Source organism: Branchiostoma floridae, chromosome 16, assembly GCF_000003815.2.
Source record: "Branchiostoma floridae strain S238N-H82 chromosome 16, Bfl_VNyyK, whole genome shotgun sequence".
NCBI classification, from domain to species: Eukaryota; Metazoa; Chordata; class Leptocardii; order Amphioxiformes; family Branchiostomatidae; genus Branchiostoma; species Branchiostoma floridae.
In genome coordinates this window covers 1,930,624-1,958,060 of record NC_049994.1, presented here as the reverse complement: position 1 = coordinate 1,958,060, position 27,437 = coordinate 1,930,624, and the positions used below count along the sequence as shown (strand labels likewise).

The 27,437-nt window shown below is 40.1% G+C and overlaps 1 protein-coding gene and 1 long non-coding RNA gene across 2 annotated transcripts in view; both read right to left on the bottom strand.

Moving 5' to 3' along the window:
* Positions 1–8,192: 8,192 nt before the first annotated feature.
* Positions 8,193–10,430, bottom strand: LOC118432722. The gene is made up of 4 exons (XR_004833121.1): positions 10,380–10,430; positions 9,708–9,809; positions 9,065–9,190; positions 8,193–8,294 (listed from the first exon to the last, which is right to left on the bottom strand). It is a non-coding gene; the product is annotated as an uncharacterized LOC118432722 (long non-coding RNA).
* A 2,691-nt stretch (positions 10,431–13,121) lies between these two features.
* LOC118403437 (SCO-spondin-like) overlaps positions 13,122–27,437 on the bottom strand; it is a 28,416-nt gene continuing 14,100 nt past the window's right edge. The window contains exons 19-38 of the mRNA XM_035802152.1: positions 27,044–27,215; positions 25,887–26,027; positions 25,236–25,347; positions 24,498–24,690; positions 23,766–23,860; positions 22,801–22,992; positions 21,819–22,018; positions 20,344–20,546; positions 19,665–19,792; positions 18,918–19,027; positions 18,234–18,383; positions 17,719–17,812; positions 17,295–17,341; positions 16,771–16,884; positions 16,146–16,259; positions 15,744–15,866; positions 14,937–15,053; positions 13,736–13,791; positions 13,217–13,385; positions 13,122–13,129 (exon numbers count right to left, since the gene is read on the bottom strand). Of these exons, the coding sequence (XP_035658045.1) occupies positions 13,122–13,129; positions 13,217–13,385; positions 13,736–13,791; positions 14,937–15,053; positions 15,744–15,866; positions 16,146–16,259; positions 16,771–16,884; positions 17,295–17,341; positions 17,719–17,812; positions 18,234–18,383; positions 18,918–19,027; positions 19,665–19,792; positions 20,344–20,546; positions 21,819–22,018; positions 22,801–22,992; positions 23,766–23,860; positions 24,498–24,690; positions 25,236–25,347; positions 25,887–26,027; positions 27,044–27,215 (2,538 nt within the window). The remainder of the gene's footprint in view (positions 13,130–13,216; positions 13,386–13,735; positions 13,792–14,936; positions 15,054–15,743; positions 15,867–16,145; positions 16,260–16,770; positions 16,885–17,294; positions 17,342–17,718; positions 17,813–18,233; positions 18,384–18,917; positions 19,028–19,664; positions 19,793–20,343; positions 20,547–21,818; positions 22,019–22,800; positions 22,993–23,765; positions 23,861–24,497; positions 24,691–25,235; positions 25,348–25,886; positions 26,028–27,043; positions 27,216–27,437) is intronic.

The following is a 27,437-nucleotide window of genomic DNA, read 5'->3' as shown; positions in this document are numbered from 1 at the left end:
TAGGAGTACTGTTGTACTTCTGTACCACATGGTCCAGTTTACAGTTTAACTTCAGACTGTACCTGTAGGAGTACTGCTGTACTTCTGTACCACATGGTCCAGTTTACAGTATAACTTCAGACTGTACCTGTAGGAGTACTGCTGTACTTCTGTACCACATGGTCCAGTTTACAGTTTAACTTCAGACTGTACCTGTAGGAGTACTGCTGTACTTCTGTACCACATGGTCCAGTTTACAGTTTAACTTCAGACTGTACCTGTAGGAGTACTGCTGTACTTCTGTACCACATGGTCCAGTTTACAGTATAACTTCAGACTGTACCTGTAGGAGTACTGCTGTACTTCTGTACCACATGGTCCAACTACTGGTCCCCATGACGTCCACTCGGACCATTCGCAGTCCACTGCAAACAGTACCAACATACTGGTTAAAACAACAGTTACTGTGTTCTGGATAAAACTACAAGAATAAAACATAATAACTCAGTTCACATAATTATACAAACTTAAGACTTATTAATACTTGATTATAGTCCATTCTTGAAAGCCACTGTTTTGTAGAACTGTCTTAAAATTTATTTCAAGGAGACTTGGTCCCATATCAGATTCTGTGGTAATGTACTACAACATTGAACAGGTTCTGCATGGGGGACCTCTTCAATGGTAAATGCTGAAATCAGAAGAACCACCAGCGTATTACTCAGATAAAATTTGGCTGTCTCATTAGCATGTACTATACTCTACTGTACGCATGTACATTGATAAGATGGCGTCATGCACGTCATGCAGGAAATCAAAGACGTTGCCTGCACCATATCGAAAAGTGTCATGCAGACCCTCATTAAACACTCATGAAGGACTGTATACTTGACCTTGGAATGTTAAACTGGTAAGGACCTGAATGACTTAAATGGTATTAATTTTAAACCTACCATTACATGGGTAGGTGTCCACACATTCGCCCAATGTTCCATTGATGCAGTAACTGGAGAATGGAGTACAAAAAATTAGGCAGTTGATAATGAAAAAATAGGTTACACTTTTTCTTAACAAATTTACATGCAGAAACATGTTAGCACAAGAAGCCAGGTAAGTCACAAGTACATAAGTATATGGTACAGTGTAATTTTAGACTTGTAGGTTATGTGTGATGGGTCTTTCAGTGCAATATAACCTACAGCTACATGTGTATGCTGCCTGCCTGAGAAGGGTCATTATGCCCTCTATATGGCATTAGATAATGATACAGAATGATAAGAACTGAAGGCGACATACAACAGATTTAGTACCATCGACTGTATCAACCTTCCCTGTACCTGGACCACTTCTTGTGGTTGCTTCTTGCCTAGCATCAAGACCGAGCTAGTTTTTCGCACACTTTTTCATTTTCACCAATTGTACCATGAATTTGCCTAATGTTAGTTATAAATGTATATTCTGATAATGTCATTATTATCGTATAGTCTATGATTGTTGTGCCATGTATGTGTTTTTATGTGCGGGAGGGCAGCCTTCAAAGGTGCATTTTGCACCTGTTTTGCCCCAGCTCTCAGTCTGTAATGAATCCAAATAAAGAAATAAAGAATGCAGAAGATCTTGATGTACCAAGTTTCACATGGTCCTAGTGATATGGGATCACCATAGTCGTAGACAACCCCATTGATGAAACAGGGGCACTCCTGCTGCCGTATGCAGGTTCCGTTGTGCTCAACAAAACCCTCCTTACAATAGCAACCTGGATGGACACACAAGAGATGTACAGGTTTGTATCAAATGGTTATGAATTACACTGTTTAGTAGTACTAAAAAGTCATTCCACTCACAAGATAGGGTCGTAGTGTCATCCATAGTGTTTAAACACAACTAATACACAACAAACAAACCTGGTTCACAGGGCTGTGGAAGACACTCTATCACCTGTCACACCAGATTATACACAACAAATACACAAACAAACACATCCGGTTTACAGGGCTGTGTAAGACACTCTTTCACCTGTCGTACTAGATACGAAAATACACAAACAAACAAACCTAGTTCACAGGGCTGTGGAAGACACTCTTTCACCTATCGTACTACATGTAGTTTAGATAGAACGAACAAAATACACAAACAAACCTGGTTCACCAGTTTAGACACAACAAATAAACAAACAAATAAACAAACAAACCTGGCTCGCAGGGCTGTGGGAGACACTCTGCCACCTGCCCCACCAAGCTGGATATCTCCTGGGACCACAAGTTCAGACACGTTCCTGGACAGGTCTTGCACTCGTCTGCTTCAAGCCACTCCGAGTTCTCAACACATTCTGGTTCTGTGGGATGATATCAGCAACAATATTGTCTAATCACCTGGTCATTCAGTTTCACTGGACAAAGTTAAAATCTTGGACATAGAGCCAGACTTTTTTGCTAGAGTGACCAAAGAACCATCCCTGGACAGAGACGGTGGGCACCATAGAATTCCTGCAGCCTATGATCCACTGCTTACTGAGTCACGTGTTCTATCTGCATAACATGACATCACGACAACAGTGGCTTGTTCATTCCTTGACATTTTTTAAGACTCAGGTGCTGTTCAGTCGAAAATTTGGGTGAGTCCAATTTTTGTGTTACAGTTACATTTTTGTAAACTACACTGTCTTAAATAATAATGACTTCTAACAACACAGATGAACTTTCAAGTTTAACTTAATATTGTCCATGGTTTCTGTCTACTGCCTGGTTGTTTTAAAGGCAAGGAGGCAGACACGACTATCAGGGTTAGAATGACTAGATCAGATTAGAATGACTGGAGCTGTTGCAGCGCCACCTACACCGGCTATAAGTGCAGATCCAGTCACTCTACCCTGATGATGGTGTCTGACAGACATCGAAACATTGGATGTAAGTACTCCCTGGTTGTGACTAATAAACCTAACTAATATGAGCATATCTATGAACACAAGTTATACACTCATGCATACATATCCAATGAAAAACTTTGAAATCCTGTGGTGCAACAAACATATCAAAAGAGATAACTTACCTTGACAATCGGACCTGTTACACATTTTGTACTCCAGGGTGGTCATGGTGGCATTCAGGACGTTGATACACTGTGGCATCCCATCACCAACTCTGCAAGATTCCAGAAAAATTTATCTACCTGTCCAGTATTACAGTTATCTTTTCATACCTAAAAAGGAAGAAAGTGAAGCAACGCTAGTTCACCTTTGTCCGTGTGGTAACCTTTACCTGACAGTGTTGTTTTTCAAACAGAGCATCTAGGCACATCAAGCCGATAGGTGGTAGTTTAAACTGCAATGTACTGAAAATATTGCAATTTGAAACCAATGTCTGTCGACGTGATATCCAAAAATACCCTGTTTTGAAAACAACGGGTATAGGTTACCCCACGGATAAAGGTGAACTTGCAATACCTAAGAAACGAAATAACTGGTATTTATGTAGAAATCACATTTTAAAATCATAGAATGGCTGAATAGAGGCATAGCTGATATTATACAATGTAACTGACGAAGACAAACAGTACAACCTTGACGTTCTGCATCTAAACTGTGTGATTCTAACAGCCTACATGTAAGTACCCTGCCATATGGGCTCTAACATTTGGGACAATTTGACAAAGTTGAAGATTTTTATGCTGACAGTGTTAAGTTTAAAATAGAGGTCTTTGGTACAGGTTGGTAAGTGACAACTGTCTGAAGGCTATTTTCTTGCTAACATAGTTCTACCATTATATGATATGGCAGAAGAATACATAACAAAATGAATGAGAGTTTGTGTATAGGTATATGTACTTAGCCAAACAGTGTTTGTACATGTAACGCTAGTTCTCCTTTATCCGCAGGGTAACCTATATTTATTGCTTTCGAAAGCAGCTATTTAGGGATATCAAGCCGATGGATGACATTTTCAAACTACACTGGTTTGAACATATTACAACTTGAAACCACTGTCCATCGACTTGATATTCCTTAATATCGTGTGGGTAAATGCTACGAATACAGGTAACCCTGCAGATGAATGTGAACTTGCATTATACAAGGGAACAGAGGACTGACCTGTTGCGGCACATGCGCACGCGGTACGTCATGTCTCCCAGGCAACCATTAGTACACTCTGACCAGCGCGACCACGGGCCCCAGGACTCCGCTGTGGACACAATCATTTTCATATCCTGTTAGTAAAATTGTTAATGTTACCTTGAACAAGGACCACATTTTCAACATCTTTAAATGGAATTTAACTGACAATCTTTGGAATGACCGAGTAATCTGGGATGAAATTGTACCAAATGTGATCCTATCTTCCATAGGCCAAAACAGCAAACCAGGGTTGGACAAGTCCAATAGCCCTAGTATATTGTCCAGGGCAAGTGAAAGTGCTGTTTGGGCAAGTGCATGACCTACCCCACTTGCTCAAGTGCAATTTTGATATACTTGTTACTTTTTACAGTCAAGACATCAAGCAATGGTCCAAAGAGAATTCCATTGCTGTAAGTGAAAATGCATATACTAGTAACAGTAACATTTGAAGTTTGAGCAAGTGAAAATTGGGTTTGGGGAAGTAAGTCTTTTATGAGCTTGCCCAATAGGACAAGTGAAGTTTAGAAAACCTGTCCAACCCTGCAAAAAGCGACAAGCAATTGAAAAAAACAATAAAAATCTCCTTTTAGTTAGCAAGGGTACTTACGACATGGTTCCACAAAGCACTCCTGTTGTTCCTCTGCGTCGCCATGGCAATACTTGAGTGGGTCATCAATGGGAGGTGGTGGGTCGGTGCAGAGGCGGGTTCTCGTCTGGATGCCGCTGTCACACGTCTCACTGCAGTCTCCCCATGGACCCCAGGATGTCCAGCCACCTAATATAAACGTCACTTTGTTATGGATCATCAGCAACAGGAACACTAGAAGCGAGCATCTTCTAGCCACAATTAAGACAAGGACATACCGATACAAGAACAGTCCTATTCATTACATGACCAACCTACTGAATGGACTCTAGCCATATAGTGAACATGTTACCTGCTGTAAGCTACTTGTAGCCACGCATTGTGCATGTCAAAACTACCTCATCGGTTTAACGTTGAACCTATCTGTTTTAAGATAGCGTCTATTGTTGATTTTAAAAATACAAACTTACAAGTTATAATTCCACTGTATTTTTTAGCTTTATTTGCCTTAGCCAATTATTTTGATTGTAAAAGTATGCAATTCAGCCTGTGGCTGCCATATACTTTCTCATGGATCACATTGATCGAATAAAACCATTCATTCATTCATTCATGGATTGTTCATGGTATAATGATAAATGCACAAAGCTGTTCACATTTGACGCTGGTTCACCTTTATCCGACGGTAACCTATATTCGTTTTTTGTAAGAAAAAAACGCATTTAGGCATATGAAGTCGACGAACGGTGGTTTCAAACATTTTGAAAATATTGCAAATTCGAAACCACTGTCAGCAGACGTAAAACTTCGAAATGTGCTGTTTTTAAAGCAGATAGAGGCCACCCTACAGATAAAGGTGAACTAGCGTTAATTTACTTTCTGCTTTCTCTAAAGAATTTGCTACTCTCTGTTCGATAGATAAACTTAACTACATTCTGGGAGGCGATAACCCTCACTGTGTACAAGTAGGCAAATATATCCAGGAATGCTTATACTGTAGAACCAATGGTGTAAATGACATGCTAGACCTAATATGTTGATTTATGTATACCTGTAGAAATCCATATATGTTTGTTTAGTGTACTGTAAGTAGTTGTTATAGACGTTTCGAAAGTCACTGTACTTTTGTCGTGTTAATTAAGATTTCTTTCTATCTATAAAGGAAACACTGGATGACAATATCCCATGCACTCGATGGTCCTAAATGACAGGCTCCAAAACACCAGATGGTACTTTGAATGTCCAAATGTAGCACCAAAAGTGAAAAATATTTTCTGTATCAGGCATAGACATTCACACCTCTAACACTGTCCCTTTCCCTGCTGCTGATAGACACTCAAACATAGACATTCACACTTCTAATTACTGTCCCTTTCCTTGGTGCTGATGGACATTGACACTAACATAGACACTCACACTTCTAACACTGTCCCTTTCCCTGGTGCTGATAGACATTCACACTAACATAGACATTCACACTTCTAATTACTGTCCCTTTCCTTGGTGCTGATAGACATTTACACTTCTAACATTCACATCTTCTAACATTTACACTAACACTGTCCCTTTCCTTGGTGCTGATGGACATTCACATTAACATAGACATTCACACTTCTACCACTGTCCCTTTCCTTGGTGCTGATAGACATTCACACTAACACTGACCCTTTCCTTGGTGCTGATAGACATTCACACTAACACTGTCCCTTTCCTTGGTGCTGATAGACATTCACACTAACACTGTCCCTTTCCTTGGTGCTGATAGACATTCACACTTACACTGTCCCTTTCCTTGGTGCTGATAGACATTCAAACTAACACTGTCCCTTTCCTTGGTACTGATAGACATTCACACTAACACTGTCCCTTTCCTTGGTGCTGATAGACATTCACACTAACACTGACCCTTTCCTTGGTGCTGATAGACATTCACACTAACACTGTCCCTTTCCTTGGTGCTGATAGACATTCACACTTACACTGTCCCTTTCCTTGGTGCTGATAGACATTCAAACTAACACTGTCCCTTTCCTTGGTACTGATAGACATCCCCACTTACACTGTTCCTTTCCTTGGTACTGATAGACATCCCCACTTACACTGTTCCTTTCCTTGGTGCTGATAGACATTCACACTTACACTGTCCCTTTCCTTGGTACTGATAGACATTCACACTAACACTGTCCCTTTCCTTGGTACTGATAGACATTCACACTTACACTGTCCCTTCCTTCGTGCTGATAGACATTCACACTAACACTGTCCCTTTCCTTGGTACTGATAGACATTCACACTAACACTGTCCCTTTCCTTAGTGCTGATAGACATTCACACTAACACTGTCCCTTTCCTTTGTGCTGATAGACATTCACACTAACACTGTCCCTTTCCTTTGTGCTGATAGACATTCACACTAACACTGTCCCTTTCCTTGGTACTGATAGACATTCACACTTACACTGTCCCTTCCTTCGTGCTGATAGACATTCAAACTAACACTGTCCCTTCCTTCGTGCTGATGGACATTCACACTAAAACTTCTCTTTACTTTTGGCTGATTGACATTAACACTTCTAACCCAGGCCAGGTTGGTACCTCAGGTCATACAGAATACACCTTAAACTTGCTGTATCATTTATCATTTTATATCATACCACAGTCGTCCTCGTCCTCTCCTCCTGGACACTGCATGGTCCCATCACAGACCTCCTCAAAATCGATGCAGCTGCCATCAGGACAGATGTACTCAGTACAGGGACCTAGTAAAAACAGATTGAAATATTAGTCAATGGCACAAGCAAAACTTGATAATTTAGCTGAAATGCAGGTTATGTCAATAAACAAGACAAAGGATGTTACCACAACCATGGGTGTCCTATACATGTAGCTAATGCGAGTTAGACCCATGCTTTAAGATTTAATGGACCGGGTCTATTTCTTGTCATTGAACAATAGTATATTGAAATACATAATTAATAGCTGCTTATTCAAAACCACATTTTATTGTAACACTCAAACATTCTGCTGGGTACACAAAGTCTTTAAGATATCTGAAGTGTGACTGCCACAGAGATTACTAAAATAATTTGTCTAAATGCTGTATATCAAGTTGATTTCTTTAATTTCACTGTTTTCTGTCTAACCTGGTGATCTTAGTGTACACAGTAGAATTATATGTTTCTTACACAATTAGATTTAATTTAATGCAAATTTACATTTTTGTAACACCCTAACCAATTATCAGTTGTGACGGAACTACATTTGTACATACCAGTTGTGGTGAACATTGTTGTAGTCGGAGCCTGTGTTGTTGTTGGTGCCGTGGTTGTTGTTGTTGTTACCTGTGTGCCAGCTGTTGTTGTGACAGCTGTGGTTGTTGTGGGTCTTGTGGTGGTCACTGTTATGAGGGAGGAAGCAGGACATTTAGACATAGATAGGACAATGAATGGTTGATTAAAATAGCAGACAGACATAAATAACAGCAATATTCTGTATTTGATATCCACTTACCACACATAGTCTCATCCTCCCCATCTGCACAGTCATTTTTCCCATCACACAGCTTGGTGAAGTTGATGCACTTCCCGCTATCACAGCGGAACTGTGTACACGTCTCATCTGCAAAGGATAGTCACAACTACTGTAAATGCAGAAATGTTCGCGGTGGATTAATGTTCGCGGTTTTCGCGATGACCACTTCACCGCGAACTTAAAACCACCGTGAATATTTTTCTATAATGGTATTAGACTGCAGTCTATGGTGTTACCGCGAAATTAAAACCACCGCGAAAAGTCATTTTTCCCGCTACTGCGAAATTAAATCCCCGCGAACTTAAATGCATTTACAGTATATGAAGCTTCAATTTCTTTTTTTAGGCCACAGAGAGTAACTTTTTTGGGATGATATCCTCTGCAGACTCAGTAGGGTACAAAACAAAAGATACTTTAGGTAAAATAAGTGAGATGGCTAGATTTTCAAAATAAACACCAAACTGTTAAATATTGTAACAATTGATGTGACAAATATAGTATCACAGTCAAAAAAGCTTTTCTTTCTGTTTCTGTTTCAAATATCATCCTCCTATGCAGGACATCCAACAGCCAAACTGCCTGTCTGGATGTATCCTGCTTTCTCAACTGTCACTCTTAGTTGCTGTGGGCGTCGCCACAAAACAGCTGTCAGCCAATGAAGAAATAGGTCTTTCAGTTTTTAAAAGGGATCTCGCATCTATAAGGGTAAGCTCATTAATATTTATAAGCAGCGTAGTAAGGAACTAAGGGTGACAGTTGAGAAAGCAGGGTACATCCAGACAGGCGGTTTTGCCATTGGATGTCCCTGCGTAAGAGGAAGTCAAATATCAGACAGACATGAATGGAAAAACCCTTACTGCAAATCTCATCATACTCATCGGACCCGTCCAAGCAGTTTGGCAGGCCATCGCAGACGTAGGTCAGGTTCAGACATCGCAATCCATCATAGCAGGGGAACTGCAGCGTATCACAGGTTACCTGGCCTGGAGAGGAAAATAACATCCTCGTCTTAAGATGGTATCTTCATAATCCAAGATATTCTTATTTGTTTATTCATATATGCAGACATGTCATGAAATAATAGCAGTAAATAAAAACATGCAGAGAAAGTCAAAGACCAACATGTACAATGTTTTTTTCTTGGTGCTCCCTTTAACTAATTAACAGAATGCTATACATGTAGCTTTGTACATGTACTGCTAATTGTAATGTATAAATACATTTAAATGTACATGTCAAAGATTAGCTGAGATTAATGTTTTCATAAAACTTTGGGAAAAACAATGTCATAAAGAAACAAGATTTGTTTCCTATTTATGCCCATAAGATTCATGTTCATCAGATTTCAGGTTTCCGAAGTTAACAATCGCATCTATTGAATTGAACTCAAAGCATAAAAAATCTCAAAGCATAAAACTAGAATCGGAGCAAAATAAACATGTAGATAACAGATGACCTCCTTGACAAGAGAAGTGATGCTACTCTAAAATGTGATCTTACAGTTTTGTTCATCAGAACCATCAGCACAGTCGTCCTCCCCATCACAGGTGTTGTTAGGATGGATACAGCCAGGCACCGTGGCACATGGGAACCCAGTACACACTGGAAAGTTTCAACCATACTGTTAGGGACTCTACAAAACGTTAACAATATACATCCGTAAATATCCTAAACCTGCTGATGGTGTCTGACAGACATCGAAACGTTGGAAGTTGAAGTTGAGAAAAGTACAAAACTTACTGGTTGTGTTTTGAAGAACCTCACTATATAATTACAATACACAATATGGCAACTCCCCAATAACATACCTGACTTGTTTGTTAAATTTTGTGCCTTAGCTTTGGGCTTACACGATGTAAAATTATTCTGTAAAATAACGTTGTCTATCACAATAAATTGCACATAACATCTTAGTTATTAGATCTTGGAAAGATAATTACATGCCATCTTGAATCATGAATTAAGAACAGACAAGAATTTGAATATACAATTACATACTACAGCTATGCAGACTACTGAACAGTCTTTATTAGCTAGTTTCTGTAGCTTATAGAATTTGAAACTAATTAAAAGATAATGCTTTGCTATAGCTACTGTAACAGCAAATTAAGCTGTGACTGTCATAATCCAGCCTCTAACAAAAACGAGACAAACTTGATAAGTCCGACACACCTGGTGTTGTAGTGAGCAGAGGTGTCGTTACTGGGGGTTGTGTCGTCGTCACTAGAAAGAGAACACAGTTCCGGTCAACTTTGTCATCATGACTAACCGTTCCTTCAATAATAATCAGAAATGATGTAATCATGACAGAAGCCATCAAAACATAAGCTAGTGAAATTTTTCATTGCTAATTGATGAAAAGAAAAACAGCACTCCCACTAAAACTTCACTGCTTCCAATACAGAAGTCAACCCAACATTAAGTTTAGATTAAATTATTTGCCAGTACCGTTTGAAGTTAGTGTAGCCACAAGTCCCATATTTTCATTAATCTTCATTTATCATTATTAGTTAGCCTTGAGGCAAGATTTGCAATGATCTTTTTGTCATCCAAGGTATAGACTGTAAAAGTCTTTAAGTTCTCTAGGGTTTAGTTCAGTGATGGGAGAAAATGGAGTGTTCACATAGTTTGTTCTTGGTTGAAAAAAATGCAATAAATTATCAAAATGAAATCAAAGGTGAACTAAAATGAGTAAATGTTCATAATGCAACAGGAAATTGTAAATAGATAAATAATACAAATAACTCAGATTGTCCCTGTCCTTGGTGCTGAATAGTTATTCTGAAAGAACTATTGGTTCATTTTGCATTTACGGTGGTCAATTATTGTCTTTCCAAGGAAACTGCACATTGTCCCTGGTGCTAAACAACACTGTGACAATGTGTTACAACATGGAGCACACAATAAAACAAAATTCTCTTTCAACTGAGATGGTATTATACAGCAGTTTGTCTTGTATATTCCATTAATGTAGTTTCCCATGTTGTGGATATCAATGAAGCACTATTAGAGTTGTATGATACAGTCCGTTTTCATTAAAAATTCCATCCAACAAATGAAACTTCCGGTTCGGAATGTATTTTGACTCTATGAGGAAGTAATCCATAAATCTAAGACAAAAATCCTAGGTTTTTGGCTCCAGATTTTTCAGCTATTGCTAAACTCTTATATCTCCAAGAAAGCCTGTTCTTCGTAGTGTTTTGTTGTGGAGATTTGGTTGCCCGGCAAATACTTCCTGGTATAAATACGCGATAATGGTATCATGCAGAAGTTTTCATCATTTAACTAAAATGACTGAAATACAACTGGTATCATACAGCAGTTCTGCTCGTCGGTTCCGTTATCGCAGTCGTTGACCCCATCACAAAGCTTGTGAGGGTCGATGCAGGTTCCATTGGGGCACAGGAACTGGTCCTGGTAGCAAACCTCCTTGCCTGTAATGTGCACAATTTACACGATGTACTAACTATGAAGTTCCTGTCATTTGGCACAATAAGAACATAGTTTAAAATTTTCCTAACCAATCATGGAAGTAGTGTCATGATTTGTATAATCTACATACCATTACCCTGCCAGTCTTTATCAAAGTTACTACAGGTCAAAAATCATGCGAATTAATTAATCACTTTTTGGGTAGTCTCAAAATGCTGTGCTAGACAGCCTAATTTTATGTCACTTAGACAATAGATTATCTACAAAGTTATCTCAAAATCATGACCATCCCTTGTCAAGAACATGGAATTTCAAAACTACAAAATTCCACTGCAGTGCAGTAACAATCTGCCAGTGGCCCATTATCTAATCAGTTTTGCTTTCTGAAAAGCTGTTCCTTCACTTGTAGACAGCAAGAGCCAGTGTTTCACATTAAAACGAAAAGAAACAAAATAGATAAAGAAATACATGTATCCTACATATTTCCTCCAGCTCATCGCTTCCATCTGGACAGTCAGGAATCTCGTCACACAGGACATCTCCACAGATTTCTGTCCCATCATCACACACGAAGAACTCTGTACAGGGAGTGGCTGAGGAGAGGACAGAGAACAGACTTTATATCCTGTAGCTAAAGACTGACTATCATGTTAACGTATTTCTTTTTAGGCTTGTTGTGGATCTTGATAACACACAACATGGTGACTATGTATAATGTCAACAAGATTGTTTATACTGTTAGATTAGATTAGATTAGTTGCTAGATACCTACAATAGTACATGGTTCAACTCCCATGTATGTACATATTGCCATACATTGTACCTGTTACAATTATCGCGCAATAAAGTTCTTCATTTTCTTCTATGAATTTGGGAACAACACTCTACATTTGTGAAGGCTAAGCTTTAAGTCTAACAAATTTTCCCACGTACAGTATACGTATCAGATAGCAATTGAAATCAAAAAGGACATACATAAGTACAGATGCTTTAACACCTTTCTAACAATATGGTGGTCTAAAAAGCAAGACTGTATGGGATCACTAAAAAGATTTCAACTTTATTTCAATATAAAGAAACAGTCACAACTTGGAGTAGTGGTTAGAATAGGAGATAGGATGTCCGTAGGGAGGGTTTTTAATTACTATCAGACAAAACACTGTAACTTACTTCCGAAAATAATTTCATCAGGTTGAAATAATATAGGAGAATTCTTGTACACAACCAGGGCATACTTTAACTGATACGGTGCTTACGTTTCGGTCTCTAACAGACACCTTATTCTAAGAGCTAAATCTGACCGAAGTTCTGCTTCTTGCCACTATATGTAGCCGATGTAGGTGGCGCTTTTGCAGCAAGAACACAATCCCAAAAGTTTGTATCCCCCCTCATCCCGGTTCACTGAGGTTGACTTTCTTGTGTTCTCGCCACAAAAGCACCACCTACATCGGCTACATATAGCGTCGAGAAGCAGAACTACAGTCAGAGCTCTGGAGAAGGTGTTACCGAAACGTAAGCACAGTAAGTATATCCTGGCTGTGTACAAGAATTCTCATATATCCTATGTTGCAACTTACTGGTGGGAAGTGGAGTTGTCGTTGTTGTTGGTGCAGTCGTTGCTGTCGTTGGTGGGGCCGTTGTTGTTGGAGCTGCTGTCGTAGTGACGGCCGTTGTTGGCGGTACCGTTGTGGTCGCACAGTTGACTTCATCCTCCCCACGGGTACAGTCCTCTGTTCCGTCACACAGCTGAGAAACAGAAAATCCATTTGAAGACAAGGCCAAGAAACATGCCCTTACATGGGGGTGGGGGATGCTCGCACTAACCCTCACACCAGGGCTCTAGCCAGCTCGGAATTGTTATCCATCAGTCAAATAACAGCATTGAACTCATTTTTAATGCCAAAATGTCAATCAGTTTAGAAGAAAAAAGACAGGTTTTTAAAAACATAAACATGTCTGACTAATTGGTTGACTTTAAGATAAATTAATTAAAGTTACCCATGGCTCTAGCAATTTTTCTTTTTCTTGTCTTGCCTGTAAACAACTTAGTTTTGGGACTAGAATAGCTGAACTTGAGAAAAAGCACCCGAGCTTACCAGTGTGGCGTTGATGCATTCATTGTTCAAACACTGGAAATGTCCAGGTGGGCAAACTGTGGGAAAAAATATACAAATTCAGATGTTCGTCAATTGAAAACAACCATCACAGATGAGGCAAAAACATTGTACATATAGTACACACAAAATGAATGATTGAATCCTGAAAGTTAATTAGATACATTTGACAGAGTTCTACAAAGTTTAACACATTAGATACTGTCTTCAAGTTGGCAATTCATTATTCTTAGTGCTAACCAGGCAACCGTGCAGCAAAAACAAATGCTGGCAAAGGTGTATGACCATTGTGCAAGGTAGCAATGACAACTACAATGATTATCACTATAATTATAATTTCTGTCGCATGATTATCAATATTAAGATAGTTTTTGTGACATAAAAACACCAAGACGAGATCCACAGGGTTGAAAAAGAGACAGAGTGTGTCCCAAAAGCTTAAGTCGTTTAAATATTACGTCAAAAGTTCTGTAGACTTTTATAAGGGCTCCCTTCCATTGGGAATAGATGGAATAACTGGAAAGACTAAACTTAAAATTCATGTTATAAAACAGAATAAACAGTACCTACTACAGACAGACAGATTGCTAATAAATGATTAATACAAATAACTGAAGAATAATTCAGATTGTCCCTGTCCTTGGTGCTGAATGATTTTTCTGAGAGAACTATTGGTTCCTTTCTACATTTTGTTAGTAGTCAATCACTTTAAACCAAACTGTACAATGTTCAGGTCCTGAACAACACATACACCCGACATTGACAATTGTGTTACAACATGTAGCACACAATAAAACAAACTTTTCTTTGAATTTAGATGGTATCATACAGCAGTTTGTCTTGTTCATCCCATCAATGTAGTTTCCTAACTTGTGGATGCCAATGCAGCACTAGTATCCTGCCATCTGTTTTAATTACACTTTATAAAAAAATTCAACCTACAATGAAGGTTCTGGTTCAGAATTTAGTACATAATAGAGTAGATTCATCCCTCAAGCTACACTGCAGTCATCCCTCAGAAAAACATCTGGAGCCACATAGTTCAAGTTCTGAACTTTAATTCAGCCTGTCGGCCAGAATCTGGTTCAAAATGTGTTTGACCACATGACAAAGTAATCCATAAAAGTAAGAGCAGACTTACTAACCGAGGTTCAACATATAAAAACAGCAAAGAAACACTTACTGCAGCCGACTTCGTCCGACATGTCTCCACAGTCGTCGTGTCCATCACAGCGGTGTGTGAGCGGGAGGCACTCCCCATCCTGACAGTAGAACTCGTACGGTGTGGCACACGTGTTCTCTGCAATCACACGCAGGGATTATATAATCTTTATTGACACGACAAAAGCACAGCAACTTTCGTAAGGTCTACATGTATGACAACTACAATATATAAGTACACACATCGCTCACATGTAGCTTCTGGGTGAAGTACATGTACATGAAGACAGAAGTAATCTCTAAACACTGGTAAAACCTTCGGTCTTCGAAATCAGACGCTTTGCTCCTTTACCAACTTAACCTGTGGCTAATCTGACCAAGTTGACTCTAACCATTAGTTTGGCCATTTACCAACTTCCCTGGCCAAACACCCTGGTCAAATTGGCCCAACCCCCTAACACTAGCACTGGCTGAGCTAAGCAGATGAGGGTTTGGCTAAGTTGACTTGGACTTTGGGCCAAGTTGACCAGGATGTAAGGGCCTAGTTGAATGGCAGGGAAACCCTTAAGATCATTTGTTGGTCTACTTTTTCTACCAATTGCAGTATTTGAACTTACAGCTGTCATTTATAGTTTTTGATGCATGTTGATTGGGTTTTACTTGACTGTTACAGTCAGAGGGAGCGACAATACCCTGCCATGAGTGAGTGAATGTTACAGTAGCCATGTCAAAGCTTCCTTACTTAAGACATCATGGCTTCATGCTCATGTACAAATGTAGTAACAGAATAATTCTTTGCACTTGAAGCAGAATATCCGACACCACATACCACATCCAGTTTCATCAGAGTGGTCATCAAACCCACAGTCATAGTCTCCGTCACACAGGAACTGGATGGGGATGCAGCGGCCATCAGCACAGGTGAACTCATTATCCTCACACACAGGAGGGCCTGGGGAATAACAACAGAATCAGCAAATTTAAAGTTTAGGTATAAAACTAAAGGTCCCATGGCCTTTTTTGAGGCTGTTCCAGTAATAGATCCACTGAAGTTAGGTAACCCATTTTACTAACTTTACTTTCTGACACAAATAGACTGGAGTCAATCAGTAAAATATTTGGGCAAGTTTGTGTTGGAAATTACAATTAAACTTTATCCAAACTTACATCTTTGAAGAATTACAAGGAAATAAAAGCTATTGCTCTTCTATCTTAAGGTGAAAGTCCTTACCACAGTCCTTCTCATCGGAAGAGTCTCCACAGTCCAAGATGCCGTCACAGTGGTACTCTATAGCAATGCACTGTCCACTGTCGCACTGGTAATCATCCGGGCCGCAAGTACGCACTACAGACAATGGGAGGTTATGTGTCAAGGTCAATAAAACAATTGGATCAGCTAAACTGGGAGGAGATGAGGGAATTGCAAGGGGGGTGTGAGGGAAGGGGGATGTGAGGAAAGGGGATGTGAGGGAAGGGGAATGTGAGGGAAGGGGATGTCAAGGAAGGGGGATACATTGTATAAGGAAAGGGGGAAGTGAGGAAGGGGTGTGTGGAAAGGGTGTCTTAGGGGGATTTGAGGGAAGGGGAATGGGAGGAATGGGCATGTGAGGAAAGAGAGATTCACGATCCCAGAAATATCTTCATTCCATTATATCTCTATAGTCTACAGTACTCACAATCATTTCTCACAGAAATGTTTCGAGAGTTTACTTTCTGGCGTGTTTTGAGGTTCAACATCTAGTTTGACTTTATCTCAGACTGTAGTTTTGGACCCTTGTTGCCTCTGGAAAAGCTACATTAGATCTAGACCTCCCCATGCACAGGAGATTGAGATAGTGAAATGAATAAAGACGTACCACAATCCACCTCATCACTGTCATCTCCACAGTCATTCTCGTTGTCACAGACCCAGCCAACGGGAATACAGCGCCCGTTCTCACACTGGTACTGGTTCTCAGCACAAGTCACCTCTGAACAAGGCAAGGGGGCAACAAAAAAAGCAATGAAGTCTTTAATGATACAACCTTTTACACAACTATCCAATTGAGGCTATGATTTTTATCATTTTGAATAAATAAAGGGTGTGACGTTTGAGTAAAGGATAAAAGAAAAGAACAATTAAGAAAGAGTCATGTCCTGAAGTATCAGAGATATCAATCCTGGGTTGATGTGTACAAAGTTTTTGGCAAGAGTGGAACTTGCTGCCACCAAACACTATGTAGCTTTAAGCAATCATGCAGGTACACTGTAGATTTGCTGAGGTTACCTGCGGCACTGTAATATGACGAACTCTGACACAATGCCCTGCAAAGTTAGTGTGAAATGCCAATTTTCTGGTATGTATACCAGATAATAAAGTATACAAAAGTATACTACATACCTGGGCAGGCCTCTCCCCAGCATTCAAACCGTGCATCAATACAAGTGCTGTAAGACAGTCAAGTACGGTGTTAGCAGTAGAATTACTTAATGCATTTCATAGAAGAATACGGTATGAATATTACGAAAATCAATTATCCATCATAAGTTCATTTATGCTCTAATCATACTTCTTGACTTCATATATTCATTATCATTTGATATCATAATGTTACTTAACTTGATTTTTGTTAATAGTTCATGTTAATTTCTATAAGTGTCAGACTTCTAGCCACGTCTGCAGTAACTGCTAAGAGGTTTTATGTTACTTAATAAATCTAACACTTAATTATATTACCCACTTCTAATTGTCATTTTCTAAATGTCAACTGAATTAAGTCAACTAGTATAGGAGTTGGGTATAGAATGTGGATGGCTAGAGTTACCAGTTGAGACAATCGTGTTGAATGACGGTGTTTGCTGGGTAAGGTACGCCATTCAGGTAACATGGGCACTCCAAGGCCTCGATACAGTACTCGCCTGTAAAATGGGTGTGTAAAGACATCAAGAAAGAGTGTAATACTTGAAACACTTAGCATACTGTAAATTCAGAAATATTCGCGGTTTTCGTGGTGGACACTTCACCACAAAATCAAAACCATCGCAAACATTTTTTCCATGGCGGTAAAAGACTCCAGAATAATCCTTTTTCCCGCTACCATGAAATTAAATCCCAGCGAATCTAAATACAATCACTGTAACAGTTACTAGTATGGTATATTGCAATCCATTTATAGATTATGTAATTAAGACAACTTTCCCAACGAAATTACATAACATAAAAATAAGCTGCCTATGCTTTAAGGAATAAGGTCATGAAGGCCACCATGTAATCAGAAAAGGTATTCAAACTCTTCAAAAATCAAAAAGAAGATTAAAAGGAGATAATGGAAGTTCAGACCATTTGCGAGATATCCCTCGGGACAGAAGCACCCCTCGGAGCACTCCCCCTCCACACAGTACCAGTCGGGCTCGTCTCCGATGTTCTGACAGTCGTCCTGGCAGATCGCGCCACACGCCTCGTAGATGTACCCGTTATCACACTGCATGGCTGGGGGAGGAATCATGCTTGTCAATCCAATTTCTTACAATTTTTCAGTTGCTTCCATGTCAAAACCCAAAGATTAGATCAACATTTTGCTAGGGAGGAAATACAGCAAAATTTCCTGACACATTTTTTTCTATCTCCACCGTCATATCTTCCAAAAATTCTTCTGACCAATAAATAGTGATTTTCATTGGTAACGCTGAAAATGTAGTTACAACAAGTAAGAAATGAGCCAGCATGGAAGGAGACATTGTTTAAAACACATGCTCAGAGTGTTAAGTACATTTTGTTACATTTTGTATTATAATAACATTCGCCCTTCACACATGTGATATGGGCTTCCATTTTCAAGCCTTCCAGATGCACAGGTGTATTGAAATATTTCTTTTTGCCAGTTCCTTCCATTTCTATCAAGTTGTAGAGATTGACTTGGTATTTGATATCAGGACTGGAAACAGTTTTATTACACAATATGCGATACATAATACGTAATATTATGGAGCAACCTGACACCACAGAACGTGATATTGTACTTACGACAGAGTTCCTGGGACCTCCAGCGGATGTAGATGCCGACTTCGTTGCAAGCTTCAGCGTATGTAGCAATGGCAGTACACAAACACTCGCAGTCCCCTCCTGAGTCACATCTGCACAAGAACAGGAATAATGTGACGAGCTTCATATGCATGACTTGTACAGTGTCATATAAACTACTGTCACAGTGACAGCAGACATCAGATCTAGAGTTATGTTGTGCAGTTCAGGTCTCAAAATTGGAATACACAAACATTATAGCACCACTCAAAATCCTTGAAAATCCTTCTTTTCCTTGAAAAATTTGGCCTGGCCTTTGAGGACTTTAGGTTAGAAGGAACAGGTACATAATCATGTCTAAGGGTCTATTCAGAAGCTCTTTTTTATTTGTCAAAATTTGTTCATTTCACCAGTTTATTTGGCATTAGGGCAGGTTTGAGTTGTTTGGTCCTGCAAGTGAAAACAGAAGCACACTGCAGTTTAAGGGAATATTTAGTTTTAAAGTGGGTGTCTCATAGATCACTGAAGCTGCAGCAGCACATTGTGACTGTGGCAAAATGTGATAACGTATGTTACAATTGTCAAAATTAAGTTATTAAGAACACAAATGATTTAAAAAAAAAATTGACTTCTGTTTTTTTCTCCTAAATTAAAAGGCTACTTTTGTCAAAAATACTTTCCACTCTATATAGCATTTTCACATAGGCAACTGCAGAGTGACATCACATCAATGACAGTGCTGGTTCTTACCCGCAGGCATCAAAGATGCACCACTCCAGATACTGCTCGTAGGCCACCACATTGTGACAGGCTGAGAACATGTCCCCAGCGATGACAGCACACCGCTTCCTGGCCCATGTCTCTCTGTTCTCATTGGCCTGGCAACAAAATTAAAAACAGTTGCAGTAAGTCTTAGATTCTGCATTTTGGAATGACACAAGTCTTGTCTTTCATTCCTTTTCTGTATTTCAAACATATTATTAATCACTATATTCAACTTATTTGACAACAATATCCACACAATGTAAGGATGTCTCCAAGACCTATAACTTCGGCCCAGGACAGGACAGAACACAGACTTTACCCCGTCTGTCCAAAAATCCAAATCCAAGATTTCTTTCATGTAACCTTTCAAAAATGAAAAGTTTTTGCTTCATGAATTCATGAAAATGTGTAAAAAAAATCAATTTAGAGGGTTGCAATTGCCAAAATTTCCTGGGGAGCATATCCACAGACACCCTAGATTTGTAAACAATAGATGAGACAGCTCTAGATCTGCAGCAATATCTGGTAACTAGTCTTCATTTTTCTATCCTCTTAATATCCAAGTATTTAGATAAGGAATAAATTTATAGTGTTTTCTAAATTGGGGAGACATCAGGTCACATTTTGTGTTGTGTAAAAGTTTCAAACAAGAGTTGCATCTTACCTGACAAGGGTGGATGATATCATCATGATCAATCGTGGCACAGGATTCGTCGATACGCCAGCTGTTGCCGAACAGGTCCGAGCGTGTTTCGATGTTGCCCTGCCGTGTGGTGAAGTCATTCTCCACGTCACCGTCAAAGTTTCCGCACAGGCCAACAACATTCTGTTCATGCTGTGGGTCCAGGCTAATGTACACTCTTGTTGCTGAAAACAATCATGAACAAAATTCATATTTTGCTGTAATGATTTTTCTCTGCCTGTAATTTCAACTTTGGGACAGAAACTAAAGCTTGGACTTGCAAATGGTCCAGTTCCTGCATGGTCACTGTTCCTAATATGATATTATAATATTGTCATTAGCCATAATGGGTAACCCCAAATGCCCACAGACATACCATGTACAATACAACTGTTTGCTAGTCATGAGTCATAAACTATCTGGTTGTCTACAACATTGGAATAGAGCCAAACTAGACATCCACAGCAAAACTAGACATCGTGATCAACACTATTACAGATGACATTATTTACGTATAACGCTAGTTCACCTTTATCCGTGGGGTAACCTATATCAGATTCTGTTGCTTTAAAGGCACCCAGAGCAGTTTTTGAGCCTTTTGAAATTTAATTTTTAAGACATTTTTTCACACAGTAAGGTTAAATAACACTATCTCATTGCATATCGACATTTATTGAGCAAAGATGAGACGTCGTTGGGTGGTGAGAACTTATTGAAAATCTGAGCGCTGCACGTGCCATTATTTCAAATTTTCGGAACGCACGCGAACATGACAAATGAATCCCGAACGCTTCCGGAGATGTCGTCACTTGTTCGAATAAAGTTTCGATTTGCGAACGGGCGAATCAGATTCAATTCGCTCGATGACCTCATGCGTTCGAAAATCTCCGAAAAGTACCGACGGGAAACCGTTAGTGGCTCGATCCTGTGCTGATTTATTGTAGGATATAATAAATCAAAGGGGTCCGTTTGTGGCATGTTTGTGCGTCCTTTTAAACGCTGAAAGTACGAAATAATGACACAAACGTGCTAGAATGGTGAAGTAAATGTCAATACCGTACCGATTGTCTCATCCAGAATATCCCCAATTTTAATGCACTAAAAACTGCTCTGGGCGCCTTTAAGAAAAGGGTATTTAGGGATATGAAGTCGACGGACGGTAGTTTCAAAGTACAATATTTTTAGCATATCACAACTTGAAACCATCGTCCATCTAGTTGATACCCCTTAATACCGTGTTAGTTAACACAATGAATATAGGTTACCCTGCAGGTAAAGGTGAACTAAGCATTACCACTTACAACGCAGTAGGCATCCAACTGCAAATAAACAAACACACCAAGTCACAATATTACATTTACATTACCTCGGCAATTTTTGTGGACTCCGAGCTAGGTAATTAGCATAATTTTCCAAATGCTACAATTTCCGTGGCAACTGTTGTCATGGCTACCCACCTCCGTCCCACTTGACCTGCAGGCCGATCTGCGCGCTGACGATGAGGAACAGGCCCGCCTGGTGGATCACGATTCCCTCCGCTTCGAAGTTGGCGGGGATCGCCACGGGCTGATCGTTCACGGTCACGTCCTTCCCCCTCAGGAGGTGGATCACGATCCCACCGATGTTAATGGTCACGGACTTGGTGCAGGTCACTCCACTGGGGATAGGGGGAGTTGGTTAGGCCACATCCAATTTAATACATTCAATTTGGTTCTTGTACACTTCAAAGTAAAAATCTAGCAAGTGACCTCCTGCAAAGCTGGTGAGTTACGTCAAAGGGCGATTATACCAAGATACCGGCTATATAGATACAGATACAAATACAGACTCTGATACTGGAAGTAAAACTAATCCTGCATCCTACAACTCTGTATATTCACTCTCTGAAAATGTACAAATTTACATTGCTAAGAATCAGTTTGGATGTTACTGTTGGATGTTGCTATTTATTTCTAAAAGTCCTAGATCCAAATTAGACCCTAATGGCATCTTTTAAAAATCCTAGCCATCATCCAATTGAAAATGTGTTCAAGATCAGTGGAGAAGGGGTGCAAACTTTATTCCAGTTTTTCCATTTTCCATTTTGATTGCTTGTCAGACTTGTCTGAGACTTACATTTACATGTAACCCCCTGGAATTGGGTTCTTAATTGGGGAGAATGTGCTTTAATCCAGAACATACAGTATAAAATTAGCAGTTGGGGTTTTACCAGTTTCCATTTTAGGTTCAGTCCTACAGATTTGTTTTACAGAATTACCCCAAACTGGGTTTTTAATTGTGTGTGTGCTTTTGAGAACATACAGTATAAGATTACCAGTGGGGGTTTTAACTGTTTCCATAGTTGATTTTAGGTTTCGGTTTTACAGTCTTACCCAAAACTGGGTTTTTAATTGGGGTGTGTGCTTTAATCCTGAACATACAGTAACTGTACAAGATTACCTGGTGCCACAAGCGACATTCTCCGATGTTATAGTGAAGAGGTTGTCGTTGTGCTTGGAGAGGATGTAGTTACACTGGCCCATGAAGGAGAAGAACTTCCCATCGAAGGTGATGTAATGAGGGTCTCCCGAGGCCAGGCAGGTTCCGTCACACTTCTCACGGGTGCAGTCCCAGTGCTTCCCCTTACAGATGCTGCAGGGAGGTCAACAATACATCATCAGGTGGTGTCAGCATGACGTAAAGCTAAGGGCTCAACCCGCCGTACGTGCAAATACGTGCTGTCTACGTGACAAAATGTGGGCAATCTTTTGGGATCCGTAAGTGGTAAGTACCGCCTCCGTACGAACTCTGCAAATTTACCTGCAGGCAAAACTTTGTGTGCCATTGGGCTACAAATTCGCCCCTTGGACATGCTAGAATGGGCAACGCACCCGCCCTGAGTGTACAGCCTGAACATTTTCAGAAATATGTGGCGAACGTGGCCTCTAAAAAAAGTATGGACAAATTACACATACAGCAGGTTGTGCCCTTAGCAAGTAATGGTACCAAGGCTGTTTGGTCCAGACACTAGAGGTCCTGGGTTTGAAAAATCTGTTGAGTCCTTAGGAAAAGCCTTCTGAATGACTTTCTGAATGTAACTCAGAAGTCCCTCTGATAGGATGTGAAATGGAGGACTGCTACTCCTCAAGAATCTTGATCAGACATATTGAAAAGAGTAGGGGCCTTCCCGGTATGAGTAAAAAAAATAAGATCAAATTAATTTGTACTGTTCAGTACAGACCTGGTTTGTTACACCCAGTAAAAAATTCACAGAGGTATACAATACACAAAGAAACAATCATTCTGTAAACATCCAAACTGAAGGTTCATCTATGACAGTTATTAACATTATGTAAAATGTTTCACTTACATTAGGACAGAGATTTTCAGGATGAGAGAAGCACAAGAATAGCACAAGAACTGACCATGTGTTGCAGTCACGTCTGATCTCCTCTCCCCGCTGATACTTCTGTCCTCCGTGTGTGCAGGGGCAGTTTTCTGGGCTGACACACTGGTCACCCTAGCAACAAGCAAACAAACAAACATTACCATGGCAACAGCATGAACAAGCAAATGATACAGAGTCTGATTCTGAATTCAGAATTTCTACCCTCTGTGCTAGTCCCCCAGCATGACACACTGGGGGTTGCCCTGGTTGCAAAAACAAACATTTACATGTAGGACCACTTGCCATGGCAATACAAGCAATTTTACACTTTACACTAGAAAAGGTACATATTCCTCTGCTCTCTTTGCAATTGGTAGGTAATAAGGTTGGCACAGATCAGCAGGAATTGTGACATGACTGGGGCGTCATGTTTTCAAAGTTCATTTCAACTTGCCCAAACCAACTTTTCACAGGCGCAAGATGTATAATACATAAAATGCAGTATATGACCTTTCCTCCTATTCTCATCTATTCAAAGCAAGACTTCAAGAACTAGCAAATACTTAGAGCATAATTATACAGGCATTAATACCACCATGTACAGTGGATCAAAACAGCCCAGGCCCAGCCAAGTACAGTAGGACATGCTATACCCAATTAGCACTTAATGTTTTTCACTTGCCCCCGGGTATTTGGGCATATGGACTTGTAAAAGGACTATGGACTTTAACCCTGCCACATGTACACCTAAAGAAATAAAGAAACATACCTCCAACACCATGCCAGTTTCACAGGCACACCCAGGGTACTGCTGCACCTCGTGACAGATGACAGGATGGTCCAGGTTGTCGCACGTCAGCGGACACTGAGACACAAACTGTTTGTACACCATGTTGCCGGGACACACGGTCAGATCCTCGCAGTCTGTCGTCGTGCAGTTCCACACTGCTGTCTCACAAACACTGAGGAAAAGAAACAAGGCTTTACAACCATCGCTCAACAGAGACAGGGGACACTATAGACTTTCTGCAACTTATGATCCACTGATCCCCAAGTCACATGTTCTTGGTGTACAGAACAATAGATTAGTTTTTTACATCTAATCTTCGTTGACTTCAAAATTTTCTGCAACTTATGATCCACTGCTCTCTGAGTCATGTGTTCTATCTGCATAACGACAGTCGTGATGTCACAGAAGCAGTGGACTAAACACACCAGTGTATGGTGCACAGAACAATAGTTTAGTTTTACATCTGATCTTCTTTGACTTAAAAATTGACTTTCAAGTTGGCATTCTACAACAAGCATTATGTTTTCCATTATTTTGCACTTTACGGTATAGATTTGCTCATGTTGCAGCTACTTAGTATGATTTACTGTATGGTCAAAAATGTTTTGCTTTATTGTAAATAGACGAAAATTGAAGCATGCACAGATGTCATCCATACATGTGGCCCTACTTTATAGAAATGTGCTCAGCAAAGTGATAAAAGACTAGTGATTTTACCAGTGGTTGCATCCCTGTTTGAGTGTCGCCCCTGGTTCGTAGAACAGGTCGCCATTCATACACTTGCACATGTCTGGCTGGACACACGTACCCGCATCATCCAACACCAAACCTGGGGAATAAACAAGCAAACAAATAGATAAACAAACAGATTCATGCACTTGCATATGTTTGGCTTGATACCCTTGATACATACTTGATGTATGTACATTCAAAAGTGTTACATCCCCCTTACAGTCTGGTTTTATGCAGCTTGTACATACTGTACAAGACCTAAAGGAAGTTAACCGGGAATGCAAAACAATCAGAATTATTTCCATTCTTAGTACAATGCTAAAGTTTCTTCCAGCACAAAAGTGCACGTGGATCAAATTTTTGACCACTGTCACCTTCTTCAGGATCAATACTGATGACCAATTACTTCAGAATCTAAACTCGCGAGACTTACAGACACGAGACCTTATTAACACGTGATCAAACTTGTGGATGCGTGATCTAACTCTCATGAGATTAGTACTTCAGTGACTGGTCATAGGTATTGATCCTGAAGAAGGAAAATTTGATCGGTGTGTATTTTGTGTTGGAAGAAAGTTTTAGCACTGTACTATGATTACTACCAACACAGAGGAGTTAACATGTATTTCTGTTTACCTGTGGGGCAGTTACAGCCTGCGATACAGGGGATCTCGATGCCCATGGTGTTGCAGTCATCAGCGTAACGCAAGTCGCTACAGGTGCTGCCGCAGGGGCTCATACACTCACTATACACCTGGCCTCCGGAACAGGACGGGGCTGGAGAAAAATAAACAAACAAATACATGTAAGCAACAGGTTTCTACATGTATAAGTAATACATGAAACTGTCGAGCACAACTGTAATTATAGTACTGTAACAACAGTTACTGTAACAATTTGATTTCAGCACAACTTTAACTGTTGCAGTAATTCGATGAAGTACATGTAAGACTGGTAGGTTACGACATTTTTGTTTTATTTTCATGTCGGTCACAACTTTTTATGTCATTTTTGATCGCATAAGAATATAATAATCTATTACGATGATTTAAGGTACATCTTGATGTAGTATACAGACTACATCCATATAGACTGCCCTCTGATTGCATTCACCTGTATGGAGATTGCAGATAGGTAACTGCAGTCTACAGATACTGTTACTATGCAGCCTTAACACAGTCTTATCACAGTCAGGTATCTGCTATCTGCAGATAGCACCTAAATGCACTTGCAGATAGGTGACTGTAGTGTGCAGATTCGTGACTGCAGTGTGCAGATAGGTGACTGCAGTGTGAAGATATGTGACTGCAGTGTGCAGATAGGTGACTGCAGTGTGAAGATATGTTACTGCAGTGTGCAGATAGGTGACTGCAGTGTGCAGATAGGTGACTGCAGTGTGCAGATAGGTGACTGCAGTGTGCAGATAGGTGACTGCAGTGTGCAGATAGGTGACTGCCATGTGCAGATAGGTGACTGCAGTGTGCAGATAGGTGACTGCAGTGTGCAGATAGGTGACTGCAGTGTGCAGATAGGTGACTGCAGTGTGCAGATAGGTGACTGCAGTGTGCAGATAGGTGACTGCCATGTGCAGATAGGTGACTGCAGTGTGCAGATATGTGACTGCAGTGTGCAGATAGGTGACTGCAGATAGCAGTTACTTAACGGTCTACAGATATTGTATGGATACTTTCTCATTTTAGTTGGGAAATTCAATTTCAATGTGTTTAAAGTTACACTGCAGATGATGATCAATGAGCGGAAACTTTTTACAATGTCATGTAGACTGAACTGACCACAAATGTCGGAGATGTCTTCGTGCTCTCTCCAGTTGATAAACAGGTCTGTTCCAAATGACTTGGCACACTCAGCAGCATAGGCAGCGATGGCGGAACACAGGCACTTGTTGGGGTCCTCACAGCCACAGACGTCATACTCACACATCTTATAGTAAATGTCCACATTAACCTGGAAAATACAGTACCTGTGTCGTAAGATTTAATGTAGTTACGGTGATGCCAAAATGCACACACTGTGAATTTATGATCTTGCTTCATTTGTGTGGACACTAGATTTCAGTAATTAACGCTAATGAGGTCAATAATGAACCAGAGTGTCCGCGCTGTAAGCACCTTGATTTTACAACAGTAACGATGACCGAGTCTTAAAATCAACATTCTAACAGGTAAG